At 43.0% G+C, this 19,819-nt stretch overlaps 1 protein-coding gene across 1 annotated transcript; it reads right to left on the bottom strand.

The window, feature by feature from the left end:
• Positions 1 to 1,515: 1,515 nt before the first annotated feature.
• KLF1 (KLF transcription factor 1) lies at positions 1,516 to 10,279 on the bottom strand. Its single transcript, XM_073587506.1, has 3 exons — positions 10,094 to 10,279; positions 7,572 to 8,304; positions 1,516 to 1,733 (listed from the first exon to the last, which is right to left on the bottom strand). Exons 1-3 carry the CDS (start codon positions 10,145 to 10,147, stop codon positions 1,528 to 1,530), a joined length of 993 nt encoding a protein of 330 aa, XP_073443607.1. The 5' UTR covers positions 10,148 to 10,279; the 3' UTR covers positions 1,516 to 1,527.
• Between the last annotated feature and the right edge of the window lie 9,540 nt (positions 10,280 to 19,819).

Below are 19,819 nucleotides of genomic sequence, written 5' to 3'. Positions count from 1 at the left end.
CTTTTGTATGATTATTATGTCTTGATTTTTACAATGTACCATTGCTTTAGCCATTTATAAAGTAACCATTGTTTTCATTTTTATTTAATAAATCAATAGAAGACATGAAATAAACAACTTTGTAATATACTGTATTATATCAGAGAAACCATTTCTGTTGTCACCTGGACTGATGTTTCATTCTTAACAGTCTTAATTTTACAGGTAAACTCTATCTTTAGTAAGGAGAGATTTCCTATTATTGAGCTAAGAGATGGCAGTTGGTGCTTATAAGGTTCTATGGAGAACTGTCATTTCAGGAGAACTTGCAGCAGAATGTCTGTGTCTGCCTCCAGCACTTCACTTCTCTATGCTTGTGTCTGCCTCCAGCTACTCCCTCCTCTATGCCCGTCTTCCTGCAGGTCCTCCCTCCTTTATACCTGCATATTCCTCAGTTTCTTCCTCTTTGCCCGTGTCTGCCTCCAGCTTCTCCCTCCTCTATATCTGTGTCTGCCTCCAGCTTCTCCCTCCTCTATGGCTGTGTCTTCATCCAGCTTCTCCCTCCTCTATGGCTGTGTCTTCCTCCAGCTCCTCCCTCCTCTATGCCTGTGTCTGCCTCCTGCTCCTCCCTCCTCTATGCCTGTGTCTGTCTCCTGCTCCTCCCTCCTCTATGCCTGTGTCTGTCTCCTGCTCCTCCCTCCTCTCTGTCTGTGTCTGCCTCCTGCTCCTCCCTCCTCTCTGTCTGTGTCTGCCTCCAACACCTTCTTCCTACATAGAATTTTAAAAGCACCAACTGCTGTCTCCTATCTCAGTTATAGGTTAATCTGTCTTCAGCAAATACAGATTTTACCCATGAACTTTTGAGTGAATGATCAGTCCAGGAGGAGAAAGAAGCGGATTTCTCTGATAAGATATATGACAAAGTTGCTTAGTTTCAAATGCACATTTGATTTATGATATAAAAAAATAAAACAAGCATTACTCTGACCGTTGTCATTGGTAGCTACACCCAATAAGGATGTCATATAGTAATTATGATGATGTCATTCACTATTCTTAAAATAAATGCACCAACCCACATTTACTTTATTACATTGGGGTTAAGATGAGTCAAAGATGACAAGTGCAGTGGATGAGACTCATACATTCCCCTTGGGCACGTCGCCCTTGGGTATCATTTACACAGTCAGAGTATACAAGCAAATACAAAAGAAAAAAGCACAAAAAATCATCAGAATGAGTTTATTGCTACAAAAGTAAAAAAAAAAAGATTGTTCCAAAAAATCATAAAAAAATAAGAAAAAGGCAGTTGCCCCTAGTGGTCATGCAGTAAAATCAGACATATGTAATAGCTACACGCATGCTCGCTTATATGTACATTCCTCTATACAATTATGGTATGAAGAAAAAGTGGGAACAACAGGCAAAGCCTGAACTTGTAGGGCTCCTGTAATAGGATTACCAAAAAGAAAAACACATATATTTATCATGTACAAAAATAGAAGTTCTATAATACCAGGAGATCTGACAGACAGGTAATAATAGAGATCATTTTATTATTTCCTTCCCGTTACTCTTATATTCATGCCTCTTCATATGTAGAGCCAGATGGTCAGAACGGGCAAAAGTTCGTTCACACATAAAACAATGGAAAGGGCGAACACCGGTGTGCTTCCGTATATGACGGGTAAGTTCATCAGAACGGGCAAACTTCCAACCGCAACCATCCCATTCACATACATAAGGTTTCTCTCCTGCAAAATAAAGTGAAGATTTGTTTGTATTCATATCATAATGTTATTATTTTAATATAATACTATTAATGTAATAGAAACATAGAAAAACAAACGTATAAAAATACTCTGTTGTAAAAAAGTAACAGTAAACAGCAAGTGCTAGTAAAAAAGATGACAACAAAACAGGGTATTTGGTTGATACTTTTTTTGCAAAAAATGTATACTAAGCCGCTCCACCAAACATCAAGGTAACCCATCTCAGAGCAGTCCTATCCAATGTATTTAAAAATCTGACCATGTGTATAGTATAGTACCTATATGAGCAGGATTCAGGCAGGTAATGTCCAATGTGGACACGCTATGGAAAACGGCTTTTGTGTGCATGGCCCTTAAGGGAGGGGTGGAAATAATGTAATAGGACTTTACAGGGGTAGTAAGAGGATCAGGAGCCGGGTTACTGTAATAAGAGGTTACAGGGTAATAAGGGGATCAGGAGCCGGGTTACTGTAATAAGAGGTTACAGGGGTAATAAGAGGATCAGGAGCCGGGTTACTGTAATAAGAGGTTACAGGGGTAATAAGAGGATCAGGAGCCGGGTTACTGTAATAAGAGGTTACAGGAGTAATAAGAGGATCAGGAGCAGAGTTACTGTAATAAGAGGTTACAGGGTAATAAGAGGATCAGGAGCCGGGTTACTGTAATAAGAGGTTACAGGAGTAATAAGAGGATCAGGAGCCGGGTTACTGTAATAAGAGGTTACAGGGGTAATAAGAGGATCAGGAGCCGGGTTACTATAATAAGAGGTTACAGGGGTAATAAGAGGATCAGGAGCCGGGTTACTATAATAAGAGGTTACAGGGGTAATAAGAGGATCAGGAGCCGGGTTACTGTAATAAGAGGTTACAGGAGTAATAAGAGGATCAGGAGCAGGGTTACTGTAGTAAGAGGTTACAGGGGTAATAAGAGGATCAGGAGCCGGGTTACTGTAATAAGAGGTTACAGGGGTAATAAGAGGAACAGGAGCCGAGTTACTGTAATAAGAGGTTACAGGGGTAATAAGAGGATCAGGAGCCGGGTTACTGTAATAAGAGGTTACAGGGATAATAAGAGGATCAGGAGCCGGGTTACTGTAATAAGAGGTTACAGGAGTAATAAGAGGATCAGGAGCCGGGTTACTGTAATAAGAGGTTACAGGAGTAATAAGAGGATCAGGAGCCGGGTTACTGTAGTAAGAGGTTACAGGGGTAATAAGAGGATCAGGAGCCGGGTTACTGTAATAAGAGATTACAGGGGTAATAAGAGGATCAGGAGCCGGGTTACTGTAATAAGAGGTTACAGGGGTAATAAGAGGATCAGGAGCCGGGTTACTGTAATAAGAGGTTACAGGGATAATAAGAGGATCAGGAGCCGGGTTACTGTAATAAGAGGTTACAGGAGTAATAAGAGGATCAGGAGTCGGGTTACTGTAATAAGAGGTTACAGGGGTAATAAGAGGATCAGGAGCCGGGTTACTGTAATAAGAGGTTACAGGAGTAATAAGAGGATCAGGAGCCGGGTTACTGTAATAAGAGGTTACAGGAGTAATAAGAGGATCAGGAGCTGGGTTACTGTAATAAGAGGTTACAGGGATAATAAGAGGATCAGGAGCCGGGTTAGGGTAATAAGAGGATCAGGAGCCGGGTTACTGTAATAAGAGGTTACAGGAGTAATAAGAGGATCAGGAGCCGGGTTACTGTAATAAGAGGTTACAGGGGTAATAAGAGGATCAGGAGAGGGGTAACGGTAATAAGAGGTTACAGGGGTAATAAGAGGATCAGGAGTCGGGTTACTGTAATAAGAGGTTACAGGGGTAATAAGAGGATCAGGAGCCGGGTTACTGTAATAAGTTACAGGAGTAATAAGAGGATCAGGAGCCGGGTTACTGTAATAAGTTACAGGAGTAATAAGAGGATCAGGAGCCGGGTTACTGTAATAAGAGGTTACAGGGGTAATAAGAGGACCAGGAGCCGGGTTACTGTAATAAGTTACAGGAGTAATAAGAGGATCAGGAGCCGGGTTACTGTAATAAGTTACAGGAGTAATAAGAGGATCAGGAGCCGGGTTACTGTAATAAGTTACAGGAGTAATAAGAGGATCAGGAGCCGGGTTACTGTAATAAGAGGTTACAGGGGTAATAAGAGGATCAGGAGCCGGGTTACTGTAATAAGAGGTTACAGGGGTAATAAGAGGATCAGGAGCCGGGTTACTGTAATAAGTTACAGGAGTAATAAGAGGATCAGGAGCCGGGTTACTGTAATAAGAGGTTACAGGGGTAATAAGAGGATCAGGAGCCGGGTTACTGTAATAAGAGGTTACAGAGGTAATAAGAGGATCAGGAGCCGGATTACTGTAATAAGAGGTTACAGGGGTAATAAGAGGATCAGGAGCCGGGTTACTGTAATAAGAGGTTACAGGGGTAATAAGAGGATCAGGAGCCGGGTTACTGTAATAAGAGGTTACAGGGTAATAAGAGGATCAGGAGCCGGGTTACTGTAATAAGAGGTTACAGGGGTAATAAGAGGATCAGGAGCCGGGTTACTGTAATAAGAGGTTACAGGGTAATAAGAGGATCAGGAGCCGGGTTACTGTAATAAGAGGTTACAGAGGTAATAAGAGGATCAGGAGCCGGATTACTGTAATAAGAGGTTACAGGGGTAATAAGAGGATCAGGAGCCGGGTTACTGTAATAAGAGGTTACAGGGGTAATAAGAGGATCAGGAGCCGGGTTACTGTAATAAGAGGTTACAGGGTAATAAGAGGATCAGGAGCCGGGTTACTGTAATAAGAGGTTACAGGGTAATAAGAGGATCAGGAGCCGGATTACTGTAATAAGAGGTTACAGGGGTAATAAGAGGATCAGGAGCCGGGTTACTGTAATAAGAGGTTACAGCTGTAATAAGAGGATCAGGAGCCAGGTTACTGTAATAAGAGGTTACAGGGGTAATAAGAGGATCAGGAGCCGGGTTACTGTAATAAGAGGTTACAGGGGTAATAAGAGGATCAGGAGCCAGGTTACTGTAATAAGAGGTTACAGGGTAATAAGAGGATCAGGAGCCGGGTTACTGTAATAAGAGGTTACAGAGGTAATAAGAGGATCAGGAGCCGGATTACTGTAATAAGAGGTTACAGGGGTAATAAGAGGATCAGGAGCCGGGTTACTGTAATAAGAGGTTACAGCTGTAATAAGAGGATCAGGAGCCGGGTTACTGTAATAAGAGGTTACAGGGTAATAAGAGGATCAGGAGCCGGGTTACTGTAATAAGAGGTTACAGGGGTAATAAGAGGATCAGGAGCCGGATTACTGTAATAAGAGGTTACAGGGTAATAAGAGGATCAGGAGCCGGGTTACTGTAATAAGAGGTTACAGCTGTAATAAGAGGATCAGGAGTCGGGTTACTGTAATATGAGGTTACAGGGTAATAAGAGGATCAGGAGCCGGGTTACTGTAATAAGAGGTTACAGAGGTAATAAGAGGATCAGGAGCCGGATTACTGTAATAAGAGGTTACAGGGGTAATAAGAGGATCAGGAGCCGGGTTACTGTAATAAGAGGTTACAGCTGTAATAAGAGGATCAGGAGTCGGGTTACTGTAATAAGAGGTTACAGGGTAATAAGAGGATCAGGAGCCGGGTTACTGTAATAAGAGGTTACAGCTGTAATAAGAGGATCAGGAGTCGGGTTACTGTAATATGAGGTTACAGGGTAATAAGAGGATCAGGAGCCGGGTTACTGTAATAAGAGGTTACAGGGGTAATAAGAGGATCAGGAGCCGGATTACTGTAATAAGAGGTTACAGGGTAATAAGAGGATCAGGAGCCGGGTTACTGTAATAAGAGGTTACAGAGGTAATAAGAGGATCAGGAGCCGGATTACTGTAATAAGAGGTTACAGGGGTAATAAGAGGATCAGGAGCCAGGTTACTGTAATAAGAGGTTACAGGGTAATAAGAGGATCAGGAGCCGGGTTACTGTAATAAGAGGTTACAGAGGTAATAAGAGGATCAGGAGCCGGATTACTGTAATAAGAGGTTACAGGGGTAATAAGAGGATCAGGAGCCGGGTTACTGTAATAAGAGGTTACAGCTGTAATAAGAGGATCAGGAGCCGGGTTACTGTAATAAGAGGTTACAGGGTAATAAGAGGATCAGGAGCCGGGTTACTGTAATAAGAGGTTACAGGGGTAATAAGAGGATCAGGAGCCGGATTACTGTAATAAGAGGTTACAGGGTAATAAGAGGATCAGGAGCCGGGTTACTGTAATAAGAGGTTACAGCTGTAATAAGAGGATCAGGAGTCGGGTTACTGTAATATGAGGTTACAGGGTAATAAGAGGATCAGGAGCCGGGTTACTGTAATAAGAGGTTACAGAGGTAATAAGAGGATCAGGAGCCGGATTACTGTAATAAGAGGTTACAGGGGTAATAAGAGGATCAGGAGCCGGGTTACTGTAATAAGAGGTTACAGCTGTAATAAGAGGATCAGGAGTCGGGTTACTGTAATAAGAGGTTACAGGGTAATAAGAGGATCAGGAGCCGGGTTACTGTAATAAGAGGTTACAGCTGTAATAAGAGGATCAGGAGTCGGGTTACTGTAATATGAGGTTACAGGGTAATAAGAGGATCAGGAGCCGGGTTACTGTAATAAGAGGTTACAGGGGTAATAAGAGGATCAGGAGCCGGATTACTGTAATAAGAGGTTACAGGGTAATAAGAGGATCAGGAGCCGGGTTACTGTAATAAGAGGTTACAGAGGTAATAAGAGGATCAGGAGCCGGATTACTGTAATAAGAGGTTACAGGGGTAATAAGAGGATCAGGAGCCGGGTTACTGTAATAAGAGGTTACAGCTGTAATAAGAGGATCAGGAGTCGGGTTACTGTAATAAGAGGTTACAGGGTAATAAGAGGATCAGGAGCCGGGTTACTGTAATAAGAGGTTACAGAGGTAATAAGAGGATCAGGAGCCGGATTACTGTAATAAGAGGTTACAGGGGTAATAAGAGGATCAGGAGCCGGGTTACTGTAATAAGAGGTTACAGCTGTAATAAGAGGATCAGGAGTCGGGTTACTGTAATAAGAGGTTACAGGGTAATAAGAGGATCAGGAGCCGGGTTACTGTAATAAGAGGTTACAGCTGTAATAAGAGGATCAGGAGTCGGGTTACTGTAATATGAGGTTACAGGGGTAATAAGAGGATCAGGAGCCGGGTTACTGTAATAAGAGGTTACAGCTGTAATAAGAGGATCAGGAGCCGGGTTACTGTAATAAGAGGTTACAGCTGTAATAAGAGGATCAGGAGCCGGGTTACTGTAATATGAGGTTACAGGGGTAATAAGAGGATCAGGAGCCGGGTTACTGTAATAAGAGGTTACAGCTGTAATAAGAGGATCAGGAGCCGGGTTACTGTAATAAGAGGTTACAGCTGTAATAAGAGGATCAGGAGCCGGGTTACTGTAATATGAGGTTACAGGGGTAATAAGAGGATCAGGAGCTGGGTTACTGTAATAAGAGGTTACAGGGGTAATAGGAGGATCAGGAGCCGGGTTACTGTAATAAGAGGTTACAGCTGTAATAAGAGGATCAGGAGCTGGGTTACTGTAATATGAGGTTACAGGGGTAATAAGAGGATCAGGAGCCAGGTTACTGTAATATGAGGTTACAGGGTAATAAGAGGATCAGGAGCCGGGTTACTGTAATAAGAGGTTACAGGGGTAATAAGAGGATCAGGAGCTGGGTTACTGTAATTACAGTATTACTATTCCTATCACTCGCGGGGGGTAATGTGGTGCTCAGCGTCTACACATCGATTACTGTCTCTCACCAGTGTGGGTACGTAGATGAGCTTTCAGGTGCGAGCTCTTGGTGTAGGTTTTGTAGCATCCATCGTGGGTACAGCTGTGACAGGTGACATTTCGGTTTGACGTGCGCTTTCCTTGCTTTTGCTTTTTCTCCTTTTGGGTATAAGCCAGTGAATGTGCCGTTGGTTGTGGTAATACATAGTAGGACATTGTGGAGGGGAAGGACTGGTAACATTGCCCGTCTAGAACAGAAAACGAAGTCCTCGGTAAAATTGGCACTGGAATCGTTGAATAGTGGGCACTGGGAATCCCTGGTGTCATCAGATCTGGTTTGGGTGGCAGGGAATACATGTAGCCCATAGATTCGTGTATGGAGTAATTGGCATTGTCTGTGGGTTGGCTGAATGGGTTGGTATGGGTCGATGGCACAGTATTGGGTATCATTTCTGAAGGTCCATCTAAAGATGTTGGATCTGCGAGGCCGCATTCAAAGGGAAGGAACACGGTATTAATGACGTCAGACGGGCACATATCTGTGAATTCCTGCGGGTGACCCTGGGTGACTGGCGCCAGTGAAGAATAGCTGCCACCTGCTGACTGTTCTAAAAAATTTAGGAACTCCACATCCCAGTTGGATTCTTCTACTTTTTTTTGGCACGTGGTAACTTCGGGAGGAGCAGAGTGTGAATACTGACAACCAGGAGGGGGCGCTGGATATATCTCTGGCCCCGGCTCTGACACTGCACAATTCCATATCTGAAGATGAAAAACAATCTCATTAGTCAGGGAAAGCAGCAGGTTTTGTGAAGAGCTCGTTGCTTTTTTTTATCACTTATCTCGTTTTTGTTTTTTTTTTAACCAAGGAGCAAAGATTGAGTTTGTTGCCAGTATACCCTGCTCACTGTCTTTTTTCTTTTAAATTGTCATCTAGAAATAAAATGGTCCAAAATATAATAATTAATATAATAGTGATGGTAACAATAATATGAAGAAGAAATATAAAAACAAAAGTATAAAAAGAAAATTAAAAGAAAAAGTTTTGTAATGAGAGAAGTTGAGCTGCAATACCAGACTCAAACCACGACAGGTGTGGCGCTGTTCCTCAAAGTCAATGCCATGTTTTACTAATTTTGTACAGCCGCTTTAAGGACTAAGTAAAAAAAAAAAAATGTACATGCCTCTCTGTAAAATGAGAAGCACTGCGTGTGTCAATATAAATGATTTACTAATAAAAAAAATAATAATAAATAAATCTTTATTTTTATATAGCGCTAACATATTCCGCAGCGCTTTACAGTTTGCATACATTTTCATCACTGTCCCGGGTGGGGCTCACAATCTATATTCCCTATCAGTATGTCTTTGGAGTGTGGGAGGAAACCGGAGTGCCCGGAGGAAACCCACGCAAACACGGGGAGAACATACAAACTCCTTGCAGATGTTGTCCTTGGTGGGATTCGAACCCAGGACTCCAGCGCTGCAAGGCTGCAGCGCTTACCACTGAGCCACTACTGGACAACCCCCCGCTAAATTACTTCAGAAAATAAAAATACTTATCTCCGACAGTAACGTCGTGACTTGTTGTGTCACGGTACTGCTGCACCCAATCACCGGCTGCTGGTCGGGTGAAGCCGGAATATTGATGAGTTACAGATAATCAGCAGCCAATCAGTTTCCATCGCTTTTATTTTAAATTGGGCCCTGAAGTTATTAAGCAGGGGGTATCCACTAATGGACAACCCCATTAATGGCCGAGAAATCTGAACTACTGCAGGGGGACCTTGGTAATAAAAATATTCCGAAATTTAAAAAAAAAAAAAAAAATATTAGTATAACTTATGGCTCTTGATCCCGTACCTCGCCATATGGGGTTATTTACTTTCCGGTGTGTAATTGAATATACAAAGCCCAAATATAAGCACCGTACGGTATTATACCCAATCACAGTGAGAGAGAACAAATAAAACTTCCATACTGTAGCCTAAATAACAATACTATACAGTGCTACCAACGCTCTACACTGCAAAAACATCATTCTGTACTGTGACAAAGTAGCAGTAAATACCACCGAGCGCTTACAAAATACCCACATACAAGGATCAAATAATACCAGTGTACAGTGCTCAAATAAAAGCTTAAAGTTTAGCATAGAGTTTACAAATAATACCTGAATACAGTGACCAAATAATACCTACATACGGTACTGAAATACCTCCGACATACTGCGAATTAATAATGCTCATCTAAAATGATCCAATAATACCTACATACAGTGCTCAAATAATACCTACATACAGTTCCCAAAATATATCTGCTTACAGTGACCAAATAATACTTATATACAGTGCTCAGATAATACCTAGAGTTCCAAAACATTGATCAATTAATACCTATGTACAGTAAACAAATAACACCTACATACGGTGCTGAAATAGCACCTACATACAGTGACTAATTATTAAAATATATATATATATATATATCTATACTCACATGTCTATCCACTCCCAATATACCTGACATCATGTGTACAGAGGCCACCTACCTGACTATTGTCATATATGAGCTGACCCTGATAATCGCAGGAAGCGAGCGCCATACTCCCTACACACAGCGGTACGTAGAGAGCAGTATATAGAGACGTTCACGTATATCTCTTTTACACACGGCCTCAGCACTGCATTTCCCCGCTCTCTGTCGTCTCCATTCAGGTTGTCGTGAGATAATTGGAGCCGGGAACACTGTGTTTTCTATTTGCTTTTTTTTTTTTTCTCAAGAAATGTTGTGGTTTTGAAGATTGTATCTGATTGGTGGAAAGTGAGAGGAAGCCCCGCCCCTTTGTTACTCTCTCCGCCCTTTCTCACTGGCCGTGTCATCAAATTATAGTGAAGAAATGGCATTTTGTGGTTTTTTGTTTTTTTTTCACAGAGGCGACATATTACAACATGGCAATAGTCAGGGACATATTTCGGTAAAAAACGAGCAATGTAACCTGTAACATTTCTACGTATCACTGACAAAGATGAGGGAAAGGATCTGATCCCAGGTCTCTTCTACACGTTCCCCATGTTGGTGCCTACTGGTCACTTGGGTGCGTATACAGCTATTTCTTCACACCAGTGTTGGATTGGGTTGAGGTCTGGGGACTGTGGTGGCCAATCCAGCTCCTCTGCTTCACCGTCACTGAACCATTTCTTCTCCAGGCTCGGCCTATGCTTCCAGTCGTTGTCCTGCTGGAACACTGTGTCATCCTCTTCATACCCATAGTACTCGCGTGTACGAGGTAACTCATCTTGTAGGATACTCGCATACAGCTCGGCATTGAGACCACCATGGATCCCGGTCAAGTATCCAACCCCTTTGGCTGTGAAACAATCCCATATCCTCAGGCTTCCTCCACCGAACATGACTAGTCCTTCAATTTCTCGGTGTTAGCTCCTTTTCCCCTTGTTTCTTCCCGACCCATTGTCACCCATCAGAGCCTAGTCTATTGACTTTCATCTCATTGGTCCAAATCACCCGTTTCCAATCTTCTACCGTCCACTTTTCGTACTTTTTTGTAAACTCAAGCTGACGCTCTACCACCACAAGCAAAACAGTAACAATGCAGTGACCTGATGAGAATCTGCATAACTAATCATACGCTAAATAGCTGCAAGTCACATTCATGTATGAGATAATAATAATAATAATAATAATAATCTTTATTTATATAGCACCAACATATTCCGCAGCTCTTTACAGTTTCAAAACACAAGTCATAAGTAACAACGTTAACAATACAATAATTACAGTAAATTAAGCCACCCCTGCTGGTGAGAGCTTACAATCTACAATGAGGTGAGGGAGATACAGAGTACAGGTGTGTATTTACAATGGTGTATTTAATTTACAGTGATGGTCCAGCCATCTTGAGAAGGTGGGGGACAGATAGTGAATGGGCTACACATGTACACTTACACATAAAATGACTGATTAGTGAATGTGATAGGCTGCTCTGAATAGATGTGTTTTGAGAGAGCACCTAAAACTGTGCAAAGTGTGGATAGTCCTAATTTCTTGGGGTAGCGCATTCCAGAGGATTGGCGCAGCGCGGGAGAAGTCTTGGAGTCGGGAGTGGGAGGTGCGGATTAGTGCAGAGGTTAGTCGAAAGTCTTTTGCAGAGCGCAGCGGTCGGCTAGTCCGATAGACAGAAATGAGGGAGGAGATGTAGGGGGGTGCCGCACCGTGGAGAGAGATATCCAAGATGATTGTCTATAAAATGATGGTGGTCTCACCATCAAGGCAGTAGTGGATGGTGAGATCTGGAGCCTGAAAGTCAAAAGTTCAAAACATTGTTACCCTTTTGCTCGTCAGTGTAAATTACTATTACGAACCATTGCATGTCTCCCAATGAAATCAGTTGGTCGTCTGTGAATTGCGTTGGAATGATGGGTCCTCCACAGCGATTTGTGGTTACACGGTTCTGAGGAGGTGATCTGCTTTCTAATCAGTCAGGATCCTCTAATGGGGTAATTGATACCAGGCTCCCTCACTAAGGACGTGCGGCAGGGGGTCGAAATGAGGGACAATTGAATGGTGTGAATATTGCTCCACACTTTGTAAGAATATTGCCGTCGTCTTCTTCATCTACTCGCACTTCACTAGTTCAGCACAACCTTCTCCCAGAATGCTTGGTGGACAGATTTAAGGGAGAGCCAGATAAGGCCTCCATGGCTCTTATCTCCTCCACTCCACCGTGGCACATGCGGCACATGAAGGCCGATAACGCTGACTGACGTTAAGTTACACCACTGCAAGTTATTTTATTTTTTTTTTTTTAAAACTTCAAAAGTCATCCCAAGAATTTGACGATTCTGCCAGTAATGACTGTAAATGATCTGAGGCTCGTAGTGAGCCTCCAATACGGGGGGGCTAAAAAAGGAACCTCTTTTTCCAAAATTCTAGAAATAAAAAAACTAGATGAATTCATTGCCCTTGAAATCTAAAGTGTAAACGATGACAAAATCACCTGGTTCCTGATGGTTAGCGGTTGCACCTACTTTCTATATTGTGTCCATGGTGGTCCGTCAATGACCCAAAAATGCAGAACGAAAAAAGGGAATGCCACAGAAAGGTGAAACTGGGCAGATAAAGGTGTAACTTTACCCTAAAACGAAATCCATACCAGGGACCCCACCTACCAAATTCCTTTATTAGTAGTAGAGCCTTCTTAGGTGGCTTTTGGATCCCCTTGGCACCAGAGGTAACATTTGTCAGAGAAATGTTACCTCTGCACCCACTCCAGTTCCGCCAGTGTGGGACGTTATTTTGATGCCATCCAGGATAAGTTGTGTCCGCCTTATTTTCCTTTATTATGACTCCACTCTACCCAATCTTCATCCCTTTTGCATTGTTAATGTACCGTAATTTTTCTGGGGAAAAATAAACAAATTAGTTCTCTTCCATGTAGAAGGAAACTGTCAGTAGTGCCACCTTTTGGAGCCAGTCTGAACCTTGCAACAAGAACAGAAGCCAAACCAAAGTCTCCTTAGGGAAAATAAACCTATCTGCAGACAGCTGTTTGGGGAACCCGCCCTTATAAGAGTCCCTACATCGGTGGGCAGTTGCCTAAAACTGGGCAAACCCTCTGGATCAGAAAGTCCTGCCCAGGTCTTCAGAAACAGAATAGGACTTTATGGTCAACTTGACACATCCAGTGTTTAATCCATGGTGGTCAAAAGCATCAGAGTCCTGGTGGTCCAGTGGAAAAAAAATCATGCGTAGATTCCAAATGATCCATTGTGGTCAAAAGCATCAGAGCCCTGGTGATCCAGTGGAAAAATCATGAATAGACTGTGAAAAGTACCTTATCAATGAAACCCATGGAAAAAGAGCATATTCTATAAACCCTGGTGGTCTAGGGGGAAAAAAAGCTTATTCATGAAAATGAGCAGAAAAGAGACAGTACAACATCCACGAGAGTGACAGCTGTAGGCAACATGGTCAACAGACTAACACTGGATCCCACAGATAAAACTTCTACATATGAAAACCTGTATGCACTATGTAATATAATATACGCATACAGTGGCGTAACCTGAAGCTCATAGGCCCCAATGCAAAATTTCCAAAAACAGACTCCAAATATCATGAGTCTATAACACTATGGGCAAAAGGGACCTTCTGGACCCCTCTAGGCTTTGAGACTTGAGTACATCTGTGACCCATGAGCCCCCTATAAATACATCAATACAAGTATAATAGTCAAACATTAATTCCTTCCCATCTCTATAACCCACAAATATGGGGTTTTTGAGTGTTTTTGAAACCTTACAAGTAAAAAAGTTCAAAAAGTCAAAGGGCCGAGGGTGAAAAGTTTGGAGGAAGTTCATGACCATGCGTGTGTTATCCACGTTCCTCTATTTTTTTTTTCTCTTTTACCATAATGTAGAGGGTACAAAAAACTACAAGCCTCTGCCATCCAATTAAATGTCATAGAAAATGCAGCCTGCGCAGAGAGTTGTGAAACATATTGTGAATCGTGCAAGTTCTTTTTATGGATTTCCTCCTAAAGAATACACGAACGTGTGATGAAAGCGGCCAGGCGTTCTGCTTTATAATCACGTGTAATATAATATATCGGAGTACTAAGATTGGGGAACAAATTCTAAACTAGAACGTAACATTTATCAAGGGCCTAAGAAGAGACTCCAAAGCCTAAAAAGACATTCACAGACATATGTGATGATAATTCGGTAGGGTTATTTAAGATTTGTGCTATTAACCCAATGAAGAAAAGGGTACAACATTCCCAACAGAATTATGTCACAGTACAGGGATAATAAACACAGTGATGTCACAGTAAAGGGATAATAAACACTGTGATGTCGCAGTCCAGGGATAATAAACACTGTGATGTGACAGTACAGGGATAATATACACAGTGATGTCACAGTACAGGGATAATAAACACAGTGATGTCACAGTACAGGGATAATAAACACAGTGATGTCACAGTACAGGGATAATAAACACAGTGATGTCACAGTACAGGGATAATAAACACTGTGATGTCACAGTACAGGGATAATAAACACAGTGATGTCGCAGTCCAGGGATAATAAACACAGTGATGTCACAGTACAGGGATAATAAACACTGTGATGTGACAGTACAGGGATAATATACACAGTGATGTCACAGTACAGGGATAATAAACACAGTGATGTCACAGTACAGGGATAATAAACACAGTGATGTCACAGTACAGGGATAATAAACACAGTGATGTCACAGTACAGGGATAATAAACACAGGGATGTCACAGTACAGAGATAATAAACACAGTGATGTCGCAGTACAGGGATAATATACACAGTGATGTCACAGTACAGGGATAATAAACACTGTGATGTCACAGTCCAGGGATAATAAACACAGTGATGTCACAGTACAGGGATAATAAACACAGTGATGTCGCAGTACGGGGATAATAAACACAGTGATGTCACAGTACAGAGATAATAAACACAGTAATCTCATAGTACAGGGATAATAAATACAGTGATGTCACAGTACAGGGATAATAAACACAGTGATGTCACAGTACAGAGATAATATACACAGAGATGTCACAGTACAGGGATAATAAACACAGTGATGTCACAGTACAGAGATAATATACAGAGATGTCACAGTACAGGGATAATAAACACAGTAATGTCACAGTACAGAGATAATAAACACAGTGATGTCACAGTACAGAGATAATAAACACAGTAATCTCATAGTACAGGGATAATAAATACAGTGATGTCACAGTACAGGGATAATAAACACAGTAATCTCATAGTGCAGGGATAATAAATACAGTGATGTCAGAGTACAGGGATAATAAACACAGTAATGTCACAGTACAGGGATAATAAATACAGTGATGTCACAGTACAGGGATAATAAACACAGTGATGTCACAGTACAGAGATAATATACACAGAGATGTCACAGTACAGGGATAATAAACAAGTAATGTCACAGTACAGAGATAATAAACACAGTGATGTCACAGTACAGAGATAATATACACAGTGATGTCACAGTACAGAGATAATAAACACAGTAATGTCACAGTACAGGGATAATATACACAGTAATGTCAGGATACAGGGATAATAAACATCGTGATATCACAGTACAGGGATGATAAAGCGATGTCACAGTACAGAGATAATATACACAGTGCTCTAGTTTTAGCTTGGGAACCATATCAGTACACCACAGAGGGTACATCACCTGTTACTACAGGATAAGAAACCACTGGCACTAAATGGACAAGGTACAATGGGTGAAGAAGGTAAAATACAGACCCCGTGGATCCGACGGTAATGATTTTTAATCATGCTGCTTCAATACTCCTTACATAAAAATGCGCCAACTGCCACTTGTTCCCACTGGGGCCGAGCAGAGCTGGCACATGACTGTGTCTGGTGCACGGACATCTGTATAGGGAAATAGGAAAAGGGACTGGAGTGTGACACAGGTGGACAATGAGTGGGCAGTGTGACCAGCCGAAAGATAACAATGGACACAGACAAAAGGGTGCACACTCAATCAGAATGAAAGGAAAATGGACGTATGGTCACCGAAAAGCCTTACCACCATAGCCCGTTTTCATCTTCCTGGTCGGCCACATTTTTCCAATCTGACATGTGACACTATATGTGATAGTAATTTGGGAATGCTAATACATATCCCTCTGATTCTGAGTTTATTCTTTTGTAACACATTGTACGTTATATCAGTGATAGATTCAGATCATTATGATGTGCCTTTATTAGGAAAATTTGACAAGAATTTTGAAAAAATGTGCAATGTTTGAAGTTTGAACTAAGATGGGTGGAAAAGGGTCCACAGCTCAGGGGTGATCAAGCCCCCCAATGTACAAAAGGATAAGATAAGCCCAGCACTGAGTAAACAGACGATGCCTTCATTCATTGCTACAAAAGTGAAGATTGACCATAGAAAGCATCACCGGAGAACCCAACTCTTATGTCCCATGGACTGCACATCATTAAAATGAGCCATGTAATACTTGTTTTCCCCTGTGGGGGTGCTGCAGGTTTCTATACAGATCACATCTGATCATGGGTGGTTCTGCAGTGGGGCGCCATAGTTTCACTAATAAATCAGCAGTGGTTGAGAGTAATGAGTCATAGAAAGGAGAAGCTTGTGGTCACTCTTCTATAATATGACTTCCTTTTAAGAGGAGTAGAGTTTCGACCTAAAAAGAAAAAGGTCAGATTTATACATAAGAAAGGGGCTTTGGTGTTGCAGGTTGTGTCTCGACATGGGGAGATATTTTTAATTTACTAGTTGGAGATTATGTAAGGAGCAAACAGTTCGCGGGATGCAGTGAGTAACCGGAGACAGAGAAGGGGTTAATAAGGATTTATTGAACAATCAATAATAAGCGTCACTCCACGCAGGGAGGTAAAGACAATCAGCAAAAGAATATACAAAGAAACGAGACAACTTATTGGTTGCAGTTCTGGCAAGGGGAAGGCTGGAAAATCTCCCGGCGGCATCTCAAATGATGCACAAAGTCTCTGGCTCTGCTACTGAGAAACAAGTAACACTGACGCCCGACAGTGCTGATAGATTCAGTCCTGCTTGACTTGGGTGTGCCGGAACGTGGAAACAGTCCTCTATGTGGATTCATCAGAGATAGCGCCGGGCACGGGTCGTGAGCACGTGTACAAGCGGCAACAACCTGCGGTCTTCCACAGTCGCTAAACAGTTTATCCCATATCTCGGGTAAAACAGGGGTATCCAATATTGCGGGAACAGACGGTAACTTAATAGCATCCCGAGAAGCATCAAGGTCAGCACACGGGGGTCTGTGGGAAGTGGAGTTGTCCGAGTCAGCCGCGGAGAGGGAGTCAACCGTCTCCTTCCCGCCAAGTCTGCCCCGTTCCCGCGCTCAGGTATCCTTATGTACCCCGCGCCCCCTGCTGTCTGACAGAAAGGTCTCTCCCTGTCCGAGAAAACTTCCCCCAACAGTGGTGACAGCCCTGATAGTTCTGGCCTTAAAGGGCACTGCACACCGCTGACTCCGCCTCGACTCATCTTCTTACACCTACATCACTACACGGAGGTCGCCCCCTACTGGAGTGTCACCTAATTGTACTTGGAATAACGGCAACCTCCCCTGCTGCCTCCATATCAATGACGTAGGGAGTCACCCCATGGGTGATTCTGATGGCCTGTGCTGCAGTCCCTCCAAATATTATTAATGTAAATATGTATTTCCATAATTCCATGGCGTATTACTAGGATTTACCATATCTTTATCATTTGAGTTAGGAATTTCCCCTATTTAGCTTCCAGGGCCAGTTTTAGAGAAAGTGAGGCCCCAAATGCTCACATATCCCACATCACACAAACATTTTGGTTGTATTTACAGGTGTAGAGTTCAGACCGTTAAACGAGCGTGATCAACAGCATTGAAGTCGTTCGACGCTTGTTCCTGAGTTTAACACCGGCTGAAGAAGAATGACGGGCACAGATAGTCCTCAATACAGCATAATGCAGGTCCCATATAGCATATATAGTATAGTGCACTCCCCTTGGTCCTTGATAGAGTATAATGCAGCCCCCCTCAGGTATACTGCAGCCACACACACACACACAGTATAATGCAGCTCCCCTCCACACACAGTATAATGCAGGCCCCTCCACACACACAGTATAATGCAGCCCCCCTACACACAGTATAGTGCAGCTCCCCCCACACACAGTATAATGCAGGGCCCTCCACACACACATTATAATGCAGCTCCCCCCACACACTGTATAGTGCAGCTGCTTTCCACACACACAGTATAATGCAGCTCCCCCCACACAGCATAGTGCAGCTCCTTTCCACACACAGTATAATGCAGCCCCCTCCACACACAGTATATTGCAGCCCCCCACATGCAGTACAGTGCAGCTCCCCTCCACACACAGTATAATACAGCTCCCTCCACACAAACAGTATAATGCAGCCTCCCTCTACATGCAGTATAGTGCAGCTCCCCCCACATGCAGTATCGTGCATCTCCCCCCACACACAGTACAGTGCATCTCCCCCCAAAACACAGCACAGTGGAGCTCCCCCAATATACAATACAGTGGAGCTCTCCCAACCCACAGTACAGTGCAGCTCTCCCAACACACAGTATAGTGCAGTTCCCCGCAACGCGCAGTATAGTGCAGCTCCCCCAAAACAGTATAGTGCGGCTCCCACCAATGCAGAGTACAGTGCAGCTCCCCCAGGGCAGCGCAGTACAGTGCTGCTCCCACCAATGCACAGTACAGTGCAGCTCCAACCAACACACAGTATAATGCAGCTCCCCGAAAACAGTATATTGCAGCTCCCCCAATACACAGGATAGTGCAGTGCCCCCCAAACACATAGTACAGTGCACTGAGTGCAGCTCCCCCCAACACAGTATAGAAACGCGTGCGCACACACACACACAATATAATGCAGCCCCCGCACTCTTATACTCTCTTTCTCTCACACACACAATAATGCATACACACACTCACACAATACTCACCCTCTCCTCCTTTTTCCCTGTGCTGTGGCACACGATGAAGTGACACCATTGTGCGCCCGCTGAGTCAGAGGGGAATGATGGGAGAGTGGGCATCATGTGACGCGCTCTCCTCCATCACTGCTTTTAAGAGTATCGGTGTCTATGATGCCGATAAGTTGAATGAGTGATGGGGGGGCAGCGCCGGGCTCCTCTTGCGGGCCCCATAGCTCCAATGCAGGCCTATCTGTCTCCATGGTAACAGACTACAGACAATCCCTGTGTAGTCTGATTATACTGCTTTCCGTGGGTTCCTTACTTTTCCTTATACATTGGTCGGTCAGAAAGCAGCAGCGGACAGACGAGCAGGACTAGGACTACACAGGGTTTGCTTGCTGTCCGTTTCCATGGAGACACATTACTCTGCATAAAATCTTTTTTTTTTTTTCATTTTAATCATATGAAACAATCCAAAATGGTTGAGAAAATTAGATTTGGAGAAATGTAAATCTCCTTTCTAGTCACAGAGCGTTCTGTGGCGAGTCACTGTACGTTGGCTCGTTACGTGCTGTGGATTTAGTGAGGCGTTATAATATCCCAATCTTACCCTGCCAGGTCACAGGAGGTGACAGCAGAAGGGCGCACTTACTTATGAAAATGTGCGGGATAAATACAGATAATGTATAAACCGCTGCAAACGAAGGAAATTC

This window comes from Dendrobates tinctorius, unplaced genomic scaffold (assembly GCF_039654945.1).
Source record: "Dendrobates tinctorius isolate UK_male_01 unplaced genomic scaffold, ASM3965494v1 ptg000099l, whole genome shotgun sequence".
NCBI classification, from domain to species: domain Eukaryota; kingdom Metazoa; phylum Chordata; class Amphibia; order Anura; family Dendrobatidae; genus Dendrobates; species Dendrobates tinctorius.
The sequence above is the reverse complement of the archived record's forward strand: the minus strand, read 5'-3'. Positions and strand labels throughout refer to the sequence as shown.